Source organism: Muntiacus reevesi, chromosome 2, assembly GCF_963930625.1.
Source record: "Muntiacus reevesi chromosome 2, mMunRee1.1, whole genome shotgun sequence".
NCBI classification, from domain to species: domain Eukaryota; kingdom Metazoa; phylum Chordata; class Mammalia; order Artiodactyla; family Cervidae; genus Muntiacus; species Muntiacus reevesi.
The window spans coordinates 110,029,143-110,050,809 of record NC_089250.1 but is presented as its reverse complement, the minus strand read 5'-3'; the positions used below and the strand labels follow the sequence as shown (position 1 = coordinate 110,050,809).

The 21,667-nt window shown below is 36.9% G+C and overlaps 1 protein-coding gene across 4 annotated transcripts in view; it reads right to left on the bottom strand.

Moving 5' to 3' along the window:
• SAMD8 (sterile alpha motif domain containing 8) overlaps positions 1–21,667 on the bottom strand; it is a 50,527-nt gene that overhangs the window by 7,532 nt on the left and 21,328 nt on the right. For 3 of the 4 annotated variants that reach the window (XM_065922678.1, XM_065922681.1, XM_065922682.1), the window contains 3 exons: positions 16,103–16,695; positions 6,996–7,091; positions 3,179–3,296 (listed from right to left, as the gene is read on the bottom strand). In XM_065922678.1, coding sequence (XP_065778750.1) covers positions 3,179–3,296; positions 6,996–7,091; positions 16,103–16,695 — 807 coding nt within the window. The remainder of the gene's footprint in view (positions 1–3,178; positions 3,297–6,995; positions 7,092–16,102; positions 16,696–21,667) is intronic. The other variant, XM_065922679.1, reaches the window with a different exon arrangement.

Here is a 21,667-nt window from a genome sequence, read left to right as displayed (position 1 = left end):
TACATGGTTTGCTTATTTCCATGACCTCTAATGAGAACAGGGTTAGAGATGTCACACAAGTGACAGTAAAAAAATTAAGCAGTGAAGAACAGATTGCTAGGAAAATATCTCAGCCAAAGACAGGAAACAAGTGATGCCAGTCAAAAAAAAAAAGAAATCATTACACAACATTGTAAATCAACTATACTCCAAAAAATTAAAGAAAAATATTATAGTACAAAAAAGAAAAGCAATCATTGCCCAGTTACATGTTTCCCTATCCTTTCCAATCGTAAAATGCCCCAAATATCTTTCCAGAAAAATAAAAACTGAAACACAACAGAATGAATTTAGACATTTTGATGAGAAGTTTGCTTTAACTATTTCTTTCCTTTCCATCACTAAATTAAAAAAAAAAAAAACCAGGCATGTTCTTGGTTTTGTCTCCAAACCCACTACTTTTGGGAATGAGATTTCAAGCAATTACTTTATTACAATGTAAAAGCCCTATGGAGTTCACTGTAAGGGATCTGACTGATAGATAATATTATCTTAACTTTCTAATTTTAATGACTGCTGCAAATACAGGTCAATAAATAGGTTATATTATAATTCAAAGCAATTAATAGTATTAAGGGCAGATCTGAATAGGTATACCCACATTAAGCTAACTGATAATGAAAAACTGTCATTAGAGACAGAAAAAGGGCTGTCCATATTGTATAGGGATGGTATCTAATTTATTTTTGTAATACATGTTGCAGCCCTATGCATATATATCCTTTTCTTTAGTGGCTGACCCGCAATTAAATTCCTCAGCTACAGGGAATTCTCCTTTCACTGTAACAAGCTTACTTATTTTTTCTTTTAAATCTCTCCTTCACACTGTGCACAGAACTTCAGCAGATTTTCTAACTAAAGAATGTCACTTGCCATCCAGTTGTACAAGAATTAAGTCATTAGCCACTGAAGTCCCTGACCTTCAACATACCCTGAAAGGACATCGGGACAGACCAGGAACGAGGAACTCTGTGCTCTGCGAAAACAGACAGAATAGGCCTTCAGGACAGATCCCCGCCCCCCTCTCCAGGAGAAAATTTTATGAACCCAATTTCTTGCACCCATACTTAGAAAAGCACTAAAATCATTGACTGAGACATCTGTTCCTCATGCCTAGGAGGAACCTTCTACCAAGATGTGTGGCTCGATCACCTTCTCCAAGATCATATACATGCTAATCGCTTCCTTTACTTCTTTAGCATAGCTCCTAAGAGACTGGTCTCAAGCTCAAAGCGCTCACACTGTGCATTTTTATTTCAGTCAAGAAATTACAGATTTAAATTTAAAATATAAGACCATAAAAGTCTCAGATATCATCTTTCATTAATCAGAATGATAGTTGACTCCAAAAATTGATAAAATGTAGTACTGGCACAGTGACGGGAAAACTGACATGCAGTGTGGTGATAGTAGTGAAAAACTAGTCTTTCCTAGTGAAAATGTCAGTAGTATGTATGTATCACAATTGTTGTGTCCTTTAATTTCATAACTCCACTTCCAGGAATTTATCTTAAGACCATTAAATAAGTGAAAAAGCATGTTTATAATAGCATTACTTCTAAAGAGTAAGATTTGAAAATAACCTAAATGCACGTCACTTGGACAGTGGTAAATCATGCAATGGAATACTCTGCAGCTATTAAAAAGATGAGGTATAATATATGCATTTTTTCAGAAAAAAGTAAACAACACATTGTTAAGTAAAACATAAGCTGAAGTACAATGTCTGCAATATAATCCTATCTTTTGTTTAAAAAGCATCTATCTAAAATCTATACAAACTTGTGTGAATGTGTAAGCATGGTTAAAAATAGCCTGTGTGGCTATATAAACAACTTTTAACACTATTATTTATGGGGTGGGGTGAAAGAAGAGGGAACTTTTAATTTACATATTTTTATAAAATTTGAAATTTTACAATAAGTTTATGTAACTTGGTAACTAGAAGTACTTTCCCTTTTTGGAAAAAAAAAAAAAAGAAGAAGAAGAAACAAAAGCATCTTTTACCTTAAAAAAAATAAAAGATTTCCTTTACACTAAATCCTAAATGTCATTACCCCTTCCTCCTTTCTTACTGGTCAGTCTCCTTATACCTCGAGAAAGTTTATATACCCTTCAGCTCAGGGCTGTATTTTTAGTTCTTGATCTCCTTTAGCTGCTTAATCTTCCCTCCTCGGCATTTCAACTATTTATATTGCAGTAGAAGAACTGACAATTTGTTTTACACTTTACAAATAACATTAAAATAACAAGAAACGTGTTAGTATATTATTCAAATATTTGGGAACACATAACTAAAGCATGGAGGCTTAGAAAAGAAGGCTAACAAATCCTTTTGTCCAAATTTAATGAGTCTCAACAGCCAATTTTGTATACAAAGCACAAATGATCTTCAGAATTTAAAAAAATTTTTTAATAATTCATTATTTTTTTTGTTCCCATCTGTATAAGCTATCCTCTCTCAATATAGCCAGAAGAGAAAGTAAGTCCAAAGTATACCAAACAACTATAAAGTATAAAACAAAAACAAAAAAATCAGCCATTATTTAAATACATCTCCAAAAGAGTGAAGTTTATAGTAGTGGGTACTACATTTTAAATGGAATATGGTTGAACTGCACCGCTTCTTTTTTTTTAATACTTTATTTATTTTATTTGGCTGTGCCTGGTCTTAGCTGTGGCATGTGGGATCTAGTTCCCTGACCAGGGATCAAATCCGTGCCCCCTGCAGTGGAAGCACAGAGTCTTAAACACTGCACCACCACGGGAAGTCCCCGCAACACTTTTTAAAGAGGAGTGATGAAGATAGTGAAAGGTCCAGAGTCATGTAGTATGAGTAACTAAAGATGCTGAAGATGGTGGGAAAGGAAAAATGATAATTGAAAGCTACCTTTTTTCTGTAGCTCTACAGCACTGAACTAGTTAGGATCAATGGATAGAAGTAACAGGGAGGCAGATTCTGGCTTAAGACTTTTACCACATGATTTCTACATGTTTATTACTGATATAAAAAATGCTTAAAAAGCACATTTTATTAATAATATTAAAAGCAAAATCTGAGCCTTGGTTCACACACACATCTAAGCCACCCACACACGGACAGTAAGAGGGAAGAGCGGCTAAGAAGACAGCCGGCTACCTTTCCAGTGCACTGAAGGTGCTGCCCGGGCACGGACAGGGAGGTCACAAACATGGTGAAGCAGCGAAGCAAGAAGACAGTGCCCATCAGACTACAGAGCCTTCGCAGAAGTATGGACCTGTGAACAGTGACCAAAAAGGAAGAAAGATCAGAAGGAAGCAAACCAACACGTCCCCAGGCAACCAACGTTTACTTCGAGGGAGAACAAGCAGGAAAACCATGAGATTCTTCGAAGACAGAAATCTCAGAGACCATGTAACCCAAGTGTCCAACAGGACCTTCCACAGTGATGGAAATGGACTATATCTGCACTGTCCAATAAACCATCTATATGTGACTCTTGAGCATCCGGAACGTACAATCGAGGAACTTAATTTTATTTTTCACTAAATTAAATTTGAACAGCCACATGTGGCTAGCACCTGCCACAGTGGACAGCGCAGACCTAAGAGCATCATTTTACTGTAAGAAAACATGACTAAGAGAAAGCAAAAGTTACACAAGAAAGAAGACAGACAGTCCGTCACCTCACATTTAGCTTAGTGTTAGGTATATCACTCATATATTGTCATAACATTTACTTAATGAGAAGTAAAGTTAAATATGTGATTCTAGGGAATTTTTTTTGCTCATTAATGACACTGTAAATTGGTTAATAACTAATTCTATAACAAACATTCTCTAATTTCTCTTAAATTTAAGCTATAAAATAGTGTTTTTTTAATACTGTTTTACATTAAGTACATCTCTAACAAAAACTTTAAACTGCATGAAATCAACTCGTACTGTTAATTTTTTTTAATATCTTAAGCAAAAACAGATCAGAAGATTCTTAAGTACAGAGACTTTGCTTATACATTTTTAAAATGTTCTTCCCACCCACCCTCAAAAAAAGTACTGAACACAAGGTTAGGTAAGTTTCAAACTGCAGTGTGTACACCTGGGATGGAGCCCAGGAATCTGCATTTATTTTTTTCACTTCAAATATACTTCTGCTTTATTGTCTTTTTCCTCTCCTCAAGGAACTCTAATTATCCATAAGTTAAACATTTTTCAGGCTATCCCCTCAGTATTCCCCAGAATTTAATCTATTTTCTATCTTTAAAAATATATTTTCTTCAAATTATCTTGATTCATTAATCCCCTCTTCTGCTGCATTCAACCTGATGTCATACTCATAACTGAATTCTCAATTTCATGGATTTTAAAAAGTGTTTGCTTCTAGAGTTTCCATTTTATTCTGTTAAAATTATCTTGAACATAGTCAGCAGGGGCTTTCCTGGTGGCTTCCCTGGTACTCAGATGGTACAGAATCTGCCTGCAATGCAGGAGACTGTTTGATCCCTGGGTTGGGAAGATCCCCTGGAGAAGTGAATGGCAACCTACTTCAGTATTCTCGCCTGGGAAATTCCACGGACAGAGGAAGTTGGCAGGCTACAGTCCACAGGGTCACAAAGAGTTGGACATGAGTGAGCTACTTATACTAGTCAGCAGAATTACTTTAAAATCTGTATCTGGTACCTCTGTTTTCTGGATCTGCTGTGGGTCTATTCCATTATTTACTGTTTCTCTTAAAGTTTGATCATATTCTCTTACATACTTGTGTGCTTTTTTTTATTAGTTATTTACTTGAGTGCCAGATATTGTATATAAAAAATTTTAGAATTAAATTTATTGATAGGTCTACACTGTCTTCCCAAAGAGAGATTTGATATCTCTTTTGGCAAGTAGTTAAGGGATTTAACAATCTGGGGTCACTTTAATGCAATTTTAGAAACTGAAATTATTTCAAACTAGGTTTCAGTCTGCAGGATCTGCTTCATTTCTGGTTCACTGCTGAAGCTGTGGTACTATAAAAAAGAAGAAAAGAAGATAAGAAAGAGAACTAACACTGAATGGACAGGGTCTCAGCTCAAAGCAAGAGGAGTCCACCGTTTCTTACTTTTCTTAACAGGCCCTGCTCTCCAACGTTTTGGGAAACCACAGGAGCCTAAACTGAATACACTATCATCCAGAGAAGAATTAAATTTGCTGAGACTCAGGGAGCACTACTGACTTGAGAGCACTCTAGCCCACCCCAGGACCCACAGCTTAATCTGGGAGTTTCCCTATCAGCCACTCAACTCTGTTACATACCTGAGGCTTAGTCTCCTTATCTCAGCTTTGGCATTACAACTAGTGTAACCCTGCTTTTTTCAGAGATGCATATTCATTCCTCTGATTTTACATCATAGGTTATTTTTTTTGTTGTTTTCTTCTTCACGTGTATGTGTGTTTGGGGCTCTTTGGGATTTTCCTGTCTTCCTGCAAGCTCAGTGATGCAATAAAGATTTCTTAACACAGGACTTAGGGAGAATTTTATCATATGGTGCAAAGTCCAGAGCAAAGGTTTCTGCATTCTTTCTTCCAAGTTTTATCATTTTGTGAGGTTTCTGAGGAAGACAACAAGGAACCTGGATTTTAATGAGAGCCCAGGTTATTCTAATGAACATGGCACAAAGACCACCCTTTGAGAAACATTTTGTTTGACTTAAATAAACATTAAAACTTGCATTTAGTTGCTGCACTTTGCCAAACCTACCAAGGTTTCCTATATAAACTCAACTCTTGTTTTGAAAGAGTGGATCAATTCAAATCTACAGGGTCTTGTGAGGCAAAGTTAAATCAGAAAGCAGCAGTGATACACGTGTTTTTAAACCACCTCTGGTTTTAAGCAATCCAGTTATAAATATTCCTGTAGAGTAAAAGAGAATGAAGTGCAATATGGCCTAAAAGTGTGACAAGAATAGCAATCATCATCCTTTCTTTTCACCTTCAAAGCACTGAAATAACTGCTGCTTAGGACCAAAAGCCCATCGCTGTGGTTTACCTTAAGCACCTCCTGGTGAGGAGAAAGAATAAAAAATATCAAGGAAATGTCCCTATTCTTCTTCAGTGTCCAAAGACAACAGATAGCAGATCCACAAACTTTGTCAGATCTTTAATTTTTTCTTTACTATGCCTTAATCCTTGTTGCTTATATATTTTACATGACAGTACTGTGTATCTGTTAATCTCATACTCTTAATTTATATTCCCACCCCTCCTTTCTCACACACATACTTCCCCTTTGGTAACCATAAATTTGTTTTCTATGTCTGTGAGTCTGTTTTTCTGGTGTAAATAAATTAATCTATATTGCTTTTTAGATTTTACACTATGTCTAATTTTTAAAAATAATTTCCCTTCTTTAATTATATAGGAAAGGAGCCTTCTCTTCTGCTTCTCTCCTTTCTTTTTTAATGAAAAAATTCTTCCCTTTATATTTCTTGCGAAAGTACAAAAGCAGCACCTTTCCTATTCAGCAATTCCCTATGTCATCTATACTAAGCTACACTTGCTAGATGTGCATGATGTGTAAAATGACCTCTTTTTTAATGGGCCTCCTTCAAGCAGGGAACAGTTTCTTCCACTCAAACATCTGACAGAAGACTCTTCCCTGGAGCGGTCCCAATCCGTCTATAGATAGTGATATTTCCAATTTGCTTACAGAGAAAGGTAAGGCTAGACTTAGACTGCTAGTAGTTAGCCCATGGCTATATATCACCATCTTTCCCTGCAAAATATATTTGGAATATTACTAAATATATAGGTACTACCTCAGGTTGACGCTTTTGCTGATCAAACTCAAAATATTTTTCTGTACCAATAACTGTAATATTACAATAACCAGAGAAGGAGATTAAGAAGGAAACAGCAGAGGAAGAAACAAGGTTTGATGACCTTTATGTAAGATAGTCAAAACATATTCAGTCTTGTAATGAAATAAGAGAGGTACCTGTGCTTGTGAAGAAGAAGAACCAGGAGCCAAATATAGCACAGAATCATGCCACATACTTCTGTCATGGCAAAGGCCCATGGAATTCTAGGAACGCTGGAAAGGAAGAAAGTTACATTTTTGGACTGACAAGAAGTACATGTATGCGAATGGTGCCACCCTTTTCAATAAGATACTCTTCTAATAATGACCTTAAAAGTATTTTCTTTAACTGTTACCTCTTTTAGAAGATGGTATCTGGAGAACCTGAGGAAAAAAACTATTTCATAAAATAGTTTTATGAAACTACTTGAACCTGTTTGTTGTCTGTGATTCCTCATTTGAAGCTCTCTGTTGTCTGTGATTCCCAGTTATGGCTCTCTGCAGAGAAGTAACAACTCTTTTCTCCTTCCCCATAGATAACAGACCCACATACAGGACTGCTCCCAAAGAGAAGGGGGGAAAAGGCTCACTTCTTAAATGATGTGCATTTCAGAGTCCACACTGTCAGGACTTGAACTCAACTACTCTTTTTTGTTTGTTTGTTTAGTGTATTTTGTTGTCAAAGTAAATAGAGTTTCTGTTTTGTTTTACTCCTTTTTTTTTGTCTCTCTCTGCCCTCCTTTGTTTTATATTTCTGTTTCTTCTGTCTTTTCCATTGATCTCTTTCCTTACTAAATCCACAGTGCCTGTGATTACCCACCAGTAAGAGACGTGCCACTTTTCTCAATTAAAAAGAAAGAAGGGGGTGGGGAGAAGAAGAGGAAGAAAAAGAACAAGGAAGAAAAATAAAGGAGGAGGAAGGAGAAGTGTGGAGGAAGAGGTGGAGGAAGAAGGCGGAAACCAATTAGTCCAAATAGGTCATCACTGAATGGTAAGATTATTGATAGCTTTATTTTTATTCTGTTAATTTACACTAAAATTTTCTATACTATGGCACATTAATTTTATAACTAAGGAACTAAAGGTATTCTTAAAAAGAAAACATGAAATTTGAAAGATTTAACAGTCCACTCAAACCTTATTCAGAATAACTGAAAAGAGATGATCATCTTCATTCAGGGACTCATCTTTTACCCATTACCTCAGAAAAAAAGATTCCTCTTGTGTATTTTTAATCTGATGTTGCCTTATTTATCTGGCATTATGGGGAAAAGGGTTATTTCACATAATACAAATTTTCAGATAAAAGATTCCTTTAAATGACTTCTAAAAATTTAAAACTTTTAAAACAACTTTTAAAAAGGTATATTTATGTATGGGCTTGCTTGGGGGCTCAGATAGTAAAGAATCCATCTGAAACGTAGGAGACCTGGGCTCGATCCCTGGGTAGGGAAGATCCCCTGCAGGAGGACATGGCAACCCACTCCAGTATTCTTGCCTGGAGAATCCCCATGGACAGAGGAGCCTGGCAGGCTACAGTCCATGAGGTTGCAAAGAGTAAGACAAGACTGAGCAACAAAGCACACAGTTTTTATGGTAAAAGTAAGTTTTTTGCCTTACCCTCAGCCTAAACGTAATTCTTGCTCCCCAAAGGCAATCACGTTCATTCTTGTGTTTTATCTGACATTGTATCTTCTAGTCACACACACAAAAGCACATACAAATACACACACACATTCTCTTTCTCTCCCATGCTCTCAATATTATTTCATAATTTTGTTTCAAACAATTTTTGGCTTTTACTTAATGTAAAATTTTAAGTGTAGTTCATAGTTAAGACAACAGAAGACAATCTCTCGTACAACTTCTTACAATTCTCTGGAGCTAGTAACTTTTTGTTCTGTTTCTTGGGTGCCTATCACCAATTCACCTCCAGATTATTCTATCAATATCAAGAAATTGAGAACTGAGAGAAATCTATCCAAGAGCTCCTTCTTTAGAAAGCCTGCATTTTCTACTTTTTTGCATGGCATTTCTTAGAGTAAAACTTAACCCTCATCTTGGGAATTCTTCTTTTCTATATTGGATCCACTATTTCCTGAATCCCATGACCTCCTCTTTCTCAATTTACTTCTTAGTTTTGATGTAGTGTATCCTTGAATTATTTTCTCAGATGAGGGACTAGAGGATGAACTTGTTTTTAATGTCAAATTTACTGAGGTTTAATTTACAAAAATTCACCATTTTTAGCTATAGAGTTCCGTGAGTTTTGACAAACATTCAGTCATGCAATCACCACTACAATAAAGATACAGAACATTTTCATCACTCCAAAAACTTCTCTTGCGTCCCTTCACTGTAGTCAATCTCCTTCTTTACTTTCAGCTGTGGGGCAATCACTGATCTGACTTCTGATGCCTACAGGTCTGCCTTTTCTAGAATGGCATGTAAAGGCAATCACACAATGTTTGTCCAAACACCTTGTGTATCTGGCTATTTTCACTTAATATATTTCAGATTCATCTATGTAATTGTGTGTACAATTCTTTGTCCACAATTTCCTTATCCATTCACAAGCTATGGGTATTCTGGGCTGTTTACAGGTTTGGGTGATTATGAACAGGTCTTTGCATGGACATATGTTTTCATTTTTCTTGGGCAAATACCTAGGAATGACATCACTGAGTCCTATGTTAAGAATGTGTTTAATTTCTTAAGAATCTATCAAGAGCTTCCCTGGTGACTCAATGGTAGAGAATCTGCTGTCAGTGCAGGAGACAGGGGTTCAATCCCTGATCCGGGACGATCCCACATGCTGTGGAGCTACTAAGTTCCTGTGCTCTGGAGCAGGGGACCCACAACTATTGAGCCCATGTGCCACAACCTACTAATACTGAAGTCAGTGCACCCTCCAGTATCTACAGTCCTTTTCTCTTCTGCAGGCTTTCTAAGAAGAGGAATTTGTTTCCTTGCTTGGAGGATTAGGGCTGGTATGACTGGAGATGGGAAGTTAGGAAGGGAACTTGAAGTCTTGTAATCAGTCCATACATTTATAGTTAATCACCTTGAAAATTCAATGAAAACATGCACCTTTGTTCTCAGCTGGGAATGGTGTCCCTGAGTCCAGAGACCCTTACATCAACTATGTTTGAGAACAAACTACCTATCTTCAGTTGCAGTAGAACAGGTCTTAAATAGATTTTTAACCAGTTCTCCCATATTTAGCTCCTATCTATACCCTGTCTTGAGAGATGCTTGATGTCTCTTGTTTTGAAAGTTTTTCTGGAGCACCACAGTACGAATAAACTCACCTCTTAGGCACTGCTAGTCCTCAATCTCACAATAGGCACTTAGCTTTCTACTTTATAAATTTTCATTATTATCACTGCTTCTGCCTTCATTGGATTACTGGGAACCCCCATCTCCACTTTATCCTGTTCGTTTTTTAATGAAGCGTTGTAAGGAAATTGTCAAATGTGTTTTCAATATCTCACATTTATTTTAATGCAATGCTTTCTAAAATGCAATGTACATGTTATTCCTTTTTTTTCTGGATAGAATTTAATTTTCTTTCATATTCAGAGTCATTACTATGAACATAGATTATTACACTGGACAAGGTAATGACCTCAGGGACTACTGAGAAGTGAAAGCCAGTTAAGCCCCAGATTGATGTGGTTTTTCCATTATTTATGTGTGCTTTTTACAGTGCTTCTGTTTCCTCCCTTGTTGTTATGGTATTAGCTATCTCTCCTCACATGTAAGTGGGCCTGCCTCTAAAACCATCTCTGTTTCCTAATTTTTTGTTTATGATGTGCTGAAGCTCTTGGAATTGTGTCAAGTAAGCTTGACACAACAAACATCACTGTGAAAGTGATTAGGAATGTTCCCAAGGGAAAATCATAGAGTAGCCGGGAAATGAGATCAGGAAGGCAAGGAGGCAAGGCAAGGGTGAACCAGCAAGCAGACCTCTGTGGTAAACTCAGGCAAGGTAACTTTGGTTCAGTTCTGTAGGGAATCTGGGAGACAGTGCAGGTCCAACCTAAAAGTCGTCCTAACTTGGGCAAAGAGAAATGAAATACATATACCCCACCTCACATCATCGGTTAAGAGCTGCTGCTTAAGGGATGTTAAGTTCCAAGCATGTGTGATTCTCTTTTTAAGCAGGCAAAGTGTATCCCAGCAGCCCAAGAGCAGTCCTCTAACAAAGACAAACAACTGCTGGATGCTGGGAGTACAAATGTGCAAAAAAATGGAAAAGAGATCCAAGTGGATATAGAAGCAATGCTGACAGCTCCTGCTACCATTCTCCTGTGAATGAAGTTTAGATATTTAAGAGCATGAGGCTTTGTAGCTGGTGGCACTGTAGCATGTTAGGCAAAATTTGGTTTCAAATCCCCATTGCAAACTGAAAACATATGTCTATACACAACTTTGTATATAAATGTTCATAGCAAAAGTATCAATAGTAGCCAGAAAGTGAACACAACTCAAACATTCATCAATTAATGAATGGATAAGCTAAATGCAGTATATCTATACAATGAAATAATAGTCTGTAATAAAAAGGAATGATGTACGGGTGCATACTACTCATATGCATGAACCTTAGAAACCGTATGCTAAATAAAAGAAGCCAGACACAAAATAAGGCCACATGTTGTATACGGCCATTATATGAAATGTCCAGAACAGACAAATCCATAGAAAGTAGATTCTGCTTGACAGAGCCTAGAGGGAGGAGAGAAATGGGGTGTGACTGATAATACGAATTTATTTAGGGTGTTGAAAATGTTCTGGTAGTAGTAGTGATGGCCGCACAACTTTATAAATATACTAAAACCCACGCGAATGTACACTTTAAAATAAAATCCTCATGATCATTTCCCCTCTTTTTCTCATTATGCCTTGTTATAGTCATCTACAGAACCTCAGCACCCATTCTCTGATTTGAGATTTTAATTTCTGGTTCAATACCACTCTCTCCAAAGCTCCTTTTGTTGTGATATTTGTTCTTCTCACTCCTCTTTTTACTTCTCCAACTTCTCTTACTCTACTTCAGCGACCTACGTGAACTGTTATAAATTGGATCTTGTCATCACCAAGATTATTCTTCACAGCTGAAGCAAGAATCCTACACTAACCAACATTTCTTGTTTTTCCATCTTACTCCTCCCTAGTTCTCTAACTCTAATAATTCTGAGACCCAAAACCCACAGATCTTAATAACACTTCCTCTTGTCCTTCACCTACTTCATATCCTGCCGTCCCTGCTTATCCACCTAAGTTTATAGTCAGTCATTATACTCGCTCTTTCTTCTTCCTTTATTGCACTGCCTAGCAAAGTTTTGAACCCGCCTAAATCCAGTTATCTACCTATTCTATACCTGTATCTGTGCAGGTGAGTGTTAAAGACACACAGAGTCAACACAGCTATTAACTTCAAGCAGGCCTTTAGTGCTACTCCATCACACAAGTCTATTCATTCAGACGGCCATTTCACACTCATCCTCTCTCCTCAAACCTCTGACCTGCTCTCTCTTCTAAATCTGTTTTCAGAGAAGATAAAGACAATCAGCAGAGTACTTCCTCATGCTCTACCAACACAACTGGCAATCTTAGATCTGTTTCCATATTTTCTATCCTCCCCTGTTATGAATGAATAGACCATGTGACTAAGACCCGCCTCACCCACCTACAAGATCCAACCCCTTTTTATCTACTTAAGGACATTACTCCATCAATTATACCATATCCTTTCCCTTAAATTGGATCATTCCCATCCTCAATACAACAGCCACGCTACATAATACAGTCCATCCAAAATAAAACCCTGGTGAGTCCTCTCCAAGCTACAGCTCCATTTCTCTGCTGCCCTTACAGAAAAACTTTTAGGGGCCTGTAAGACTTGATTGTTTCCATTTCTCTCCTCCCATTTTCATCCTCGCTCTCACATCATTTCTTTGCCCTTCCCCTTTTTTTAACTGAAAAATTCTGATCATAACAACAACAACAAAAAACTTGAAAGAATAAACACTACATTTTTTATTTAAATTTATTGATTGTTTACCATAACATTTCCCCACATTTGCTTTCTTTCTTTCTGTACATACCTACACATGCACATACACATACTTTCTCTCTCTCCAAGACTAAATCTTTCCTGAAAAGTTGCAAACATTATGACACTTCTCCTCTAAACACTTCAACATGTATGTCCTAAGATCAAGGGTACCTTCTTTAGAACCCAATACACTATTATACCCAGGAAACTGTAACACTTAAGTGTTATATTGCATCATTTAATATGCAATCTATATTCAAATTTTCCTAATTATCCCTAAAATGTCCTTACAGCAGAATTTTTTCTTTTCTTGATCAAGGATCCAATTAAAGTTCATGTGCTGTGCTTGGTTTTGGCTCTTCAACTTACCTTGTAATTCCCTTGAGGAACTCCTTCTAGGTTTTGTTTATCACTATGGGTTCATAGATTCTTACTCAGTATATTATAATAATTCATTACCATCATTATGGGGCTTCCCTGGTAGCTCAGACAGTAAAGCATCTGCCTACAATGCGGGAGACCCAGGTTCAATCCCTGCGTCGGGAAGATCCCCTGGAAAAGGAAATGGCAACCCACTCCAGTATTCTTGCCTGGAAAATCCCATGAACTGAGGATCCTGGTAGGCTACAGTCCATGGGGTCGCAAAGAGTTGGACACGACTGAGCAACTTCACTTCACCATCATTATGCTTCTTGATGTTTTGACTATCCTAATTTGATTAGTGGGAGTCCCTTAAAACTAGATCATATGTTATTTTGATAGGTTTCCATTGGTTTCCACTTCCTTGCTTTCTGGCATAAGATCTATTTCAGGCTCATTTTATGCTTACCATGCTCCAAACTTAAAATCAGCCATTTCTCTAAGGAGTCCTGGTCTATTCCTTTGGTAGAGACTGGGATTTAGAAACCATGACCTGGATGCTCATGGCTTCACTGCTACTGAGTTTTTCTTACAAACCATTTCATTATCAGTTCACAGAAACCTTCCACATTCTTTTCTATGATTAGATAGTACTCTATTGTGTAAGTATACCACAGCGTATTCAACCAGTTTTCTGTGAATAAGCATTTATAGTATTTCCAATATTTATAATTTTTACACATAATGTCACAATGAATAACTGTACATATGCTGCTTCATATGTGTGGAGATATACCTTTGGGTATATTCCAGTCTCACAGTCTCTCTTGAATCCACTACAATCAGGCTTTTGCCCTTGTCAAGGTCAACAGTCATTTAACCTCATGTTACTTGACCCTTCTGTAGCATCTGACACAGCTAATTATAAACTATTCCTGTCTTCTAAAAATACTTAAAAAACAAACAAACAAACCTGGTTTCCAGAATACTCTCTTGTTCTTTCTGCCCTGACTTTCTTGGTCTTCTTCTTTACTGGTTTTGACTTACTTTTCTGACCTCTAGATATTATACTTATTCTTAGGATCAATCTTCAATCTTCCTTTCCCTTCTAAACTCACTACCTAGGAGACATTAACCAATTATCACAGTTTTACTTATGCTCGTAACTCCCAAATTTCAGCCCAGACTCTGAACTCTAACACATCTTCCCATCTCTTACTTGACATCTGATTTGGTATAAACATACCTCAAACATGACATGTCTAAAACCAAACCCTCACTTTTCCCTCCAAGAAGTTGGAAGTCTTTCCGCAGTCTTCCCACCTCTATAAAGGGCAACTTCATCCTTCCAGACGCTTAAGTCAAAAATCTTGGAATAATCCTTGAATTATCTTTTTCCTACACCTTACATGCAAATCCATAAGCAAATCTTGTTGCAAACACACAACACATATATGTATGTGTGTACCACTACCATCCTAATCCAATCCACCTCATCTTTGTCTAATGAATTTCAATAACTTCACTAATCTCTGCTTTCCCATCCCCATCCTCATGCTATTCTCAATACAACAACCAATATAGTGCCCCTTTAAAATGACGTTAGATCACTATATTCTTATCCTAAATGTTTTTTCAATGGCTTCCTTTTTCACTTAGAATGAATGCTCAAGTCCTTACAATTGTCAACAGGTACATATACAGTCTGGATTTCTTAGATCTCATCTCCAACTGTTCTCCCCATCTCTCAATTGGTGTTCCTTAAACATGCTAAGCCTACTAACAATTCAGGGCTTTTGCACTCTGCTCTTTCTTCTGCCTAGAGTACTCTTATCCACATGCTGTCGTCTTTACTTCCTTAAGGTCTTCTGTTGGAAAAATTGTGTACGATCAAACAGGAAAGGAGGATGCAGGGATATAACACAGTTTCTTAAACAGCTTTCATTCAATTCTCTCTTTTTTTTTTTTTTTAGCATCACCCTTTCACCCACAGTATCCAGAGCTTTGAGAAATCTGCAACATAGACTGGGTTCTCAGTTTTCCTGATGGCTGCTCTAGAATTAGGTTACTTTAGCTCCGCTTGTTGCTACTCACCCATCTGCTTTCAAACTTTCAAAAATGTACAGCTCTTTTCTCCTCTCTTATCTGCCCTTTCCTTGTGTTTATAATTTAAGACCAATAAACAAACATAACTTCTTCACTATGCTTTTTGTCAGGGCTTGAGAATAAAATGTGATATATGTGTCATTCTGCCACCTTAATGTGGACACTGTAATTCACTTCATTAAAAAAAAAAACCCATATACTATAAGGCACTTTCAGAAGGGTACAATATTTTATAAAAACAAGTAAGATAGCAATACAAACTAAAAACACATTTTAAAATCACAAATATAAAAACTAATAGTTTTAAGTTTTGTTCTAGTCTTATTTTTCATTTAATATACTCTGCTCTTTTTTATGCATTTTTTATAAACCAACAGAATACTATCAACAATCAGTTTGTAGCATCTGTGATAATTCTAATTTATTTGATGATACAGGAGACTTCCCCACATTTTTAGAAAAGCAAAACTCTGTTCATCTTTTAAAAAATAATAATAATAACCTAATTCCACTTATTACAAATAACATTCCAGGAAATCCTTTTAAAATATGAAGTGCCCAAGAAGCTATAAGATAAATATAGAAAATATTACAGCTACAACATAGAAAAATAGAAATATAGCATAGAAAAGTAAAATAAGGAGTGGTTCTTTCTACTCTATCACTCCTATTACAGCTATCTTCTACAAATTTGGTAACTAGAAAGAAAACTTACCTGTCCAAGAATATATCTGGGAGCGGTGGATAGGTCTGCATGTCAGGCACTCGCTCATGGACAATAACCATTATGAAAGATGTAAATCCAAATACTATGAAAACATATATACAACTCAGTATGGTCTTCCAATACTCTGGGTCCAATCTTCGAATAGAGTGTTTGTTTTTACCATTCACATACTGGTACTGATCAGAATTCAAATCAGTGATGGGTCCATCACAGTCATGTGAAGGCTCCCCATTACAGAGCCACTCTGCACTCTGAAGAGCACTGATTAATGGAGTCATGGGACTCATGGGACTGTCACTGTTGTATCCCATCTCTTCTAAAACATCGATATGTATTTTCTGCAATTTTCGGACTGAGAGCATTAACCTTTTAATGTCCCCTAAGACTTTGATTTCCAGAGGAGGAGATCGGAGATCATATTCAGTCAATGTAAGCAATGTGATTCCATCAAGTCGGTGCTTGTTGCATAAAACATCCACATACTCAAAAAAGCCTTCATCCTTCAGCCAAACAGCTACATGCTTGGTAGTCCAGCGGCGAATGCAGAGTTGATTAGGACCAGCCATTTCTTCTTCAACTGTCTGTCAAGGGAAGATAGGAAAATAAACAAAAATTCAACGTGCCCTAACATACTTCTTTGAAGACCAAATATACATAAATACACCAGAAACAGCTATTCATCTACACTGCCATATTGGCTTCTGGATAAGAAAAAAGAAACAAAATTATTCATTAGTGAGTGGTTTTCAATAGATTAACATTCTAATAAGTTTATGCACATAAATTCAGTAGCAGAGGAAAAGCTAATGACCAAACATTTTTATAAAATGTTTTCTTTGTAATATTTTACAAATGGCTTTGCCATACCATATCAGGCCATAACTTAATTAGAAAAAGCCTACTGGTGAGAACAATTGAGAATATAACTCAACAGTTTCATAAAATGAGATATACCAAAAGATTTGTCATACGTGAAAAGAAATCAAATTTTAGAAATCTTCACGTTTGAGGAATATCTCTCCTGCCTCCAAATCATGGATCACTGCCTTGTTGTGGTGAAGCAGCTTGAATAACTCAATGAAGCTATGAGTCATGCCATGCAGGGCCACCCAAGACAGACGGTCATAGTGAATTCTGACAAAACATGGTCCACTAGAGGAGGCAATGGGAAACCACTCCAGTATTCTTGCCGTGAGAACCCCATAAGCTGTATAAAAAGACAAAAAGATATGACACCAAAAGATAAGCCCCCCAGCTCAGAAAGAAGAGCAGAAGGCAATTACTAACAGCTCTGAACAGTTGACTCAATGGAAAAGACCCTGATGCTGGGAAAGACTGAAAGCATGAGCAGAAGGGGGCAGCAGAGGATGCAATGACTAGACGGCATCACTGATTCAATCGGCATGAACTTAGGTAAACTCGGAGAGATGGTGAGGGGCAGGGAGGCCTGGTGCGCTACAGTCCATGGGGTCACAAAGAGTTGGACACAACTTGGGAACTGAACAGCAACTGACTCCAAAAAGAAAAAAAAAAAACAAAACAAAAAACCCCACAAAGGTAGATAGAAAACTAATTTCAGGAACCCCCTTAAGATTAAACATATTTCTATCTACTACACAAATAATTTCTGTAATAGATATAAGATCTTTACTAGATATAAATATCTATAAATATCTTAATAGCTCATTTCTTTCTATACCTTGAATATTCCATTGCAGAATTTATAAGGAATTTTCTTCTTAAAATATCATTGTGATTTAGTGATAAAACACTTCAATGCCCACAAATTCGAAGGGCCACATTTTATACTGCAATTATAGTATTTCTTTCTTTGTGTGTGTGGCCACACCACACGGCTTGTGGGATCTTAGTTCCCGACCAGGGGCTAAATCTGAGTCCTCAGAGTGAAAGTGCTGTGTCCTAACCACTGGACCTCCAAGGAATTCCCCATACTGCAATTATAGAAAGAATGTACCATTTCAAAAAGTACTAATAATGTTTACTACTTTGATCCCACACAGTTCTGCTCATGTTCTCTTTCCACTTTAAAGTGCTCAGTAGGACTTCCCTGCTGGTCCAGTGGCTATGGCTCTGTGCTCCCGATGCTGGGGGCCTGGGTTCAATCCCTGATCAGGGAACTAGAGCCTACATGTTGCAACTAAGACCTGGCACAACCAAATAAATATATTTAAAAAAAAAACAAAATAAAATAAAGTGTTCAGTAACTTGAGCCTATTATCAGGCTTCTAAACTTTTACCAGATACATGGGAGACAAGGGCTTACATGGAAAAAACCTAGTTCCCTAAAGTACTTTCTCAACAACTAAAGTCAGTGGGTTTTCTGACATTTTCCAGATCACTAAAGGCCGTACTTTCTTCTGAGATGATTTTTTAAAAACACAGTAGGTAAACTTTAAAGCATTAAAAAAGAAGAAGAAAGAATGACACAACAAATACTCACATGCCCACTACCCAGCTTGGGGAAAAAAAAAAAAAAATCAAACAGTTCCAATACATATGTTCCATTTCTTAATTTGAATAGTAGTTATAAACTGAAAATTCATCAATCTGCATACTTATGAGCTACTTTATGTGTTAAACTTGATTTTAAAAGTTTTAAAAACTAAAACAAAACATTAATACCCTTCTCTCCTCCCAGACGTAGTCACTCCTGGTTTTAGTGCTTATCATTCCCTTATCATCAGCATTTTTGGCTATAAAAACCTTCTATGCTTCCTTATGCGGAGGAAAAGTAAAAAGCTGCTATTTCTGCATTCTTCTATCCAACACAAACTCTTGCCATGAATACTTATAATTACCTGAAAAAGGCAAATACTCAACTACATACTTTTTACACCATCAAAAATATTCAGCCAACAAGAAACATGCTCATTAAATGTTTATATTTTGATTACTACAAAGCAAACCTAGTTTTTGGAAACCTTAAATCAGTGTTTCCAAACAAAGCTTTTAATAGTATAAAGCCACAATAACTTTCCAGTCTTAATCCTTTTACCTACAATATAGCATCACCACCCCAAAGGACAGGGAATTATGATTTATTCACTTCAACTCATTGTATGAATTTACATACAATGATGTATATAATTTTATATCACTTATTACATATATATATCGAGCTCCATTTTAAATGATTTTGCTATGTTTTAATCCATATAGACAGTCAGATGGCTTCATCCTACATACCACATACATATCTTTTCCCCGAGGTATTCTCTGAATAAATTATTTCAACCCTGAATATCCAACAAGTGCAAGCTATGAACTCTGAAACAATTACAATGTAAAAAGTACAAGAGGCTCATCTCATACAAAATAAGGCCAGATTCCTTCTGTCATTTTATTTCTATTTCACTTTCTCATTTAACAGCTTACCACCAGTGGGTTCCAAGTCACTCCCATCCTTTTAGCCTTATTCTTCAGTAGAGTTTCATTTCATATACTGCTCAAAATGATCTCTCTCGTGTTTTTTTTTTTTTTTTTTTCCTGTCTTTTATCACCTCCAATCTGGCTAACAATCTGTTCTTTATATCCTCAATCTAACAGGCTTTGATGCTGGTGTTTCAGCTGCTAGAAAATACGAGTTATCGTACAAGCAAGCTTCCCAGAAGTCTTTGAACCTGCTGTGGCAATGCCCTGAAAGCATGACACATGCACTGTTGCACTTCATCAGGTCAGGGCATGCCCTTTAATACTATGCTGCTACATACAGTCAGAGCCCCATATTTAGTTAACACTATGAAAACCTGCACTAAAGATGATAAAAGGCTTCAGGACAACACAATATTTTTGTTGTACCAAAGGACCTACAGGGAAGAGGAAACTTTTAATGAAGAATATGACAGCTATAGATTTCATACAAATCTACAGAATGAAGAAATTAGTAAACATTTCAGTATACTTTCAGCTTTAATCAATAATTGATATGAATTGACTATCAGTTAAAGGGACTTCTGTTTCTGACCAAGATGCAATAAGAGAAACCAGATTTACTTTTCCACCTGAAACAGCCAAAATATAGACAAAATATATGGAGAGAAAACCAGTTTCAAGACAGTTGGCACGAGACAACAAGGAGATCGCTGAGAGGAGGAAACAAGGTGAGCCCCACTACCCCCGGCCGTGTACGAGTGGTGCAGGATATAAACTGGGCGAGGCCCAGCAGACCACGTGAGTTGTGATGGAAGTGAGAGTCTAGGGAAATCAAGGTGGCTAGTGTACCCGGGACAGAATAAAAGAGAGGAGAAAGACAGAACTTATAGACTGAATGCTTATATTCCTATATTGAAATTCTGACCCCTAGTGGGATAGTATTAGGAGGTGATTAGGTCATTAAGGCAGAATACTCATGAACAGAATTAATGCCCTTATATACCCCAGAGAGTTCTCTCAGCCCCTCTGCCATGTAAAGACACCGATAAAAGAAGACCACCTATGAAGTAGACCTCATAGACACCAAATCTGCTGGCACTTTGATCTTGGATTCCTTGGCCTCCAGATCCATGAGAAATAGATGTGTTAAGGCACTCAGCCTACAGTATTTTTGTTGTAGCACTGTAGGTAGATGAAGATGGAACTCCAGAGATTTGCAAAGGATCTCCCTTGAACAGGCAGCTGAATGCTGATCAACATTTGTATGTGAGGAAACAAAACAAGACTGAAAAAAGAACCACCCGGAAAGATTAGAGGCGATAATGCCTAGTACTCACACAGTATCACTAAAAGCACCTACCGCAAATAACCAGGCTGGAAAAAAAAAAAATCTCATGATTTGTGGGGCACTGGGCAGAGTACGCAGCAAGATCTTTCCAGAGTAGAAAGGTAAAATTAACCCTAAAACAGGAGCTCTCAACTGGGGGCAACTGGCAACCCAAAACATTTGGCAATTTCTGGAGATACTTTTGGTTGTCACAGCTAGGGGCTCATCTAAAGACTAGAGACCTAGGGATACTGTTAAAACACTCTGCAATGCATAGGACAGTCCCTCACAACAAAAAATTAGTGCTGATATGGAGAAATCCTGCCCTAAACCTAAACATGTCTCTGGTTCAGTCAAACATATCTTAAAAGCAGAATCAAAAGGATCAGAGTGTTTTCAAGTAATTTAATTACATCCCTCAACAAAGTGGGATGAATATTAATAGGAATACAAAAGTATTCAGCACCCAACGGGTAAAACCACTATGTCTGGGAACCAATCAAAGATGATTAGGCATACACAGAAGTAGGAAAACTCACCTACAACATGTAGAAAATCAATTGAAATTGATCCAGAACAGACACAGTTAATAAAATTATCAGATAAGGATGTTAACACAGATATGATAACTGCATTACATATGTTCAAAAAGTGAAAGATATGGACACATAAGATCCAACTCAAACTTCCAGAAATGAAATTGCAAAGATATGTAATAAAAAACACATTGGATGGGATTAATAGCTGATTAGATGCTGCTGAGGCACAGTAAACTTAAAGACATAACAATATGAATTATTCAAAATGAAACACAGGAAAAAGAGAGCTTTTAA